At 51.9% G+C, this 3437-nt stretch overlaps 1 protein-coding gene across 1 annotated transcript; it reads left to right on the top strand.

The window, feature by feature from the left end:
- Positions 1-2481: 2481 nt before the first annotated feature.
- Positions 2482-2874, top strand: CEND1 (cell cycle exit and neuronal differentiation 1). Its single transcript, XM_010083862.1, has one exon. It carries the CDS (start codon positions 2482-2484, stop codon positions 2872-2874), a length of 393 nt encoding a protein of 130 aa, XP_010082164.1.
- Positions 2875-3437: the final 563 nt, after the last annotated feature.

The following is a 3437-nucleotide window of genomic DNA, read 5'->3' as shown; positions in this document are numbered from 1 at the left end:
AGGGAGGGAATGAAGCCTCTTTCTCACAAAACCTTATTCCCAAGCGCTGCTGCCTGTGGGAGGCAGGGAGCTGGAAGGGGGGGAACGGGCGGACAGGCAGAGGCAGCAACTGAGGAGAAGGAAAGGAGGAATAAATAGATGTGAGAGCTGTAAAGAAGAAAGCCAAGGTGGAGAAACGGGCCACTGGAGAAAAACTGTGTGATGGAATGAGGGCAAAGGAGGAGACAAAGCCCAGGGGAAAACCCTCCCACCAGTATGAGAAAATGAGGAAAGCGCCTTGTCCCCAGCATCTGCGGGACACAGAGGTGCTTCAGGATGAGCACGTGCTTATGTCCTCAAAGCACAGGACTGGGAAGGGGAGGGAGCCTGACAAGGAAGGGAATGATACCCAGGGCAGGGAGTCTGCTTGGGTGGCAGCTGATAACGTCGGTGAGTAGCTGGGATTGTGTTTGCGCGGTGCAGGATGCCCAAGTGTATGATACATCCTCTGTGAAGCACCAGGGGAGAGTGGTGGTGGTTTGGGTTGCCAAAATGGTTTAATATCACAAACTTGGAAATGTTAAATATTGCTCAGCTGCAAAGAGACTTTTTTTTTTGCCCCTCCCAATGTAGTTTTGGCCCATGTAGAGCTGCTAGGGGAATTGCATTGATGGTTTTTAAACAAGTGAAGAATTGGGTTGGTTGGTTTGTTTGTTTTAGGGTTTTTTTATTCCATGGGAAGAACTCGGAACTCGATTGAATTTAAAATCTAAGGGAAGAGTAGCAACTATCCTGCTTGACACTGGGTATGAAACCCTGGGGGCAGGTTATCTGCCTCTCAATGTTTTTTTTCAAAACCAGCCAGCTTGGATCATCCAATTTCCTTTTGGGGGACTTCAGGCTCCATCTCAGCAAATACCACTTTGCTAAAATTCATCCTCTCTAAGAGAGGATGTCTTTGATAGAAGGGGGAGCTTCTATCTTATACCTTTGGACCCAAACCCAGCATTTCTGCGAGGAGGTTTCCTCCAGACCAGCATTTCTGCCTCGCTGGGGATTAAACCGCCGCATTTTCTAGCCTGTTTCCCAGCAGAGGCAGCAGCACAGACCATTGCTGCAGCCCTGGGACCTTCTCCCCTCCTGTCATCAAAGGAGCAATGTGCCCTCTGAGCAGCTTTGGCAGAAACCTCTCTCTGTAGGGGTTTTGGAGGAGCCTCTTTATTTCAAAACGCAGACAGCTAATAAGTTCGTGTGTCGCTCAGCAGGCAGAGAGCTCTGGGCAGCGCTGGAGGTCAGCAGGGAGGTGATGAAGCAGGAGTCTCGGATCTGACTGCTGCCTCCTGTTTCCTCATTATTTCCTGAGCTCTGAGCTGACGAGGTGCTGCACGGTCGGAGGTCCGATGGCCAGCTGCCCCGTGCCGTCTCCTCTCCTCCCCTTGTGCAGCCGTGGGAGCTCCATCTCCCAGCTCAGCCTGGCTAGGTTCCTGCCTGGCGAGGCTTGCCTGGGTGATGGTTTTGTTTGTTTTTTAATCCTTTGAAGCCTGCTTTGTCTGCTTGCTGAATTCTCTGGCTGCAGCCGTGCTGTTCGCTGCTTTCAGCAGTTCTTTGGGGAAAATGGCTCCAGCTGATCCCCTGCAGCACAGCCGACATCCTGCGAGCCCAGCTCACCCCTGCAGGGAGGAGAGAGGAGTGAGATCTTGGTCACTGTGAGATCTGGCTTTAGGGTAAATCCATGCAGCTGCTCTGGAGTCAACACACAGATCTGTGCCGGCTGAGGATCTGGCACTTGCCTTATTTTGCTGTAGCTCCAGCAGAAATGCCAACACCAATAATCCTCGTAGCTCTGACACCTATAACTGAGGGATTAATCCTGTTTTTCTCTGCAGTACCCATCTGGATGGAGAGTATCACACAAGATCACACGTTAACCACTTCCTAAGCTTAACTTGGGATAACGCTGCAGAAAGAAGGGTAGAGGGTGAGCTACAAGCAGGGAGGAGCCACTGATCCACTTTCCCATGGAACAAAATGTTCTTTCCTTACCTGGGGATGAGCAAATGAAAAGTGAGATTTATTTGGTTGGACATGAGTATATGTAACTACCAACTAGTTGTGGCAGACAGAGCTGACAGTCAGTCCGACCTGTTTGGTGTTCTTGCAGGTACAGGCGCTATAGTAGATGCTTTGAATACAGCTCACAGCTAAAGAAAGAGCCAACAGTTTTCCAGATTTTGTCTTCTGTCCTCCTCGGTTGCCTTCACGTGGAATGGCACTGGGATGCTCTGTCCTCTCACTTACCTCTCGTTGCTCTGCTTCCTCTTCCAGGCACTGTATCATGTCCAGGTAGGACACTGCCAGCGTGAGAATCGTCCCAAGACAACCGCTCCAAGGGGCTGAGCTGTCCCTCTCCAGTGGCTCCTCTTCCTCCAGCAGCTGGGCAAAGGAGCAGCGCTGGGATTGCCCCGCAGTGGTGTCCAGTCACTACCCACAGCGCTCGTAGGGATGGATTCCAAAGGCAATGTCCGAAGCGGAAACAAACCCGACACCAAGACCCCCAGCTCTGGAAAGCCAGAAAAGCCCAACCCTGCGCCTGCCACGAATGCAGACAAGAAGGAGATCCCCAAAGAGCCGCCTGCTCCTGCCACCGCCGCCAAGAAGGCGGGTGGTGATGCCGCCGTTGTGAACAACCACAGCAACCTGAAACCCAGCCCCGCCGCCTCGGAGACGCACGAGGCCACCGGCCAGTCCCCTGACTCTGACCAAAAGGGAAACAGCTCCGAGGAGTCGCCGGGCAGCATCTTCGACAACATGAAGCCTTTGATCATCGTCGGAGGAGTGGCAGTGGCTGCGCTGGCTGTGATTGTGGGAGTGGCGTTCCTAGCCCGGAAAAAATGAAGACGGAGACGGGGTGGGGAGGAGAAACCCAACCCAGCTGTACAGCTCCTTTTGAGACAAATGCATGCAGAAAAATTCTATACATATCTATATATATAGAGTGAGCTAGATAGGTCAACAATGCACACCAACTGCAACTCCAAGAGTCTTGTTCGAGACAACTGTGCCAGTTTGACCCAGTGTGGGTAACTCCATGCACTCAGTGTGTTCTTTCATGTAATATATCTTGGCTTATACCACTGTGTATAGATTACAGCTTCTCCTGATCGGTGTAAATGACGGTGTCCCCTCCCCTCCCCTGCTGTCCTCCCCGGGAGACACCCCCGCCTCTCCTGCAGTCCCTTGTTTTCAAGTCCAAAGTGTTCTACGTCCCATCCAGAGTCCCCGCTTTGTGTTTTGGTTTCTGTTTGGTTTGTTTTTCAGCTGGGTTGTGGTAAAGAAGATGGAAGGGGAGATGGAGCCTAGTGCTACGACCCAGTTTGCCTGTCGCTGTGTGTTGGGCTGGTGTTTATCGGGCAAACTCAGGCAAAAGGCAGCTCCTTGAGCCAAAGAGCAAAGTGTGA

This window comes from Pterocles gutturalis, unplaced genomic scaffold (genome assembly GCF_000699245.1).
Source record: "Pterocles gutturalis isolate BGI_N339 unplaced genomic scaffold, ASM69924v1 scaffold13415, whole genome shotgun sequence".
Lineage (NCBI taxonomy): Eukaryota > Metazoa > Chordata > Aves > Pterocliformes > Pteroclidae > Pterocles > Pterocles gutturalis.
This window is presented reverse-complemented; position numbering and strand designations above follow the sequence as displayed.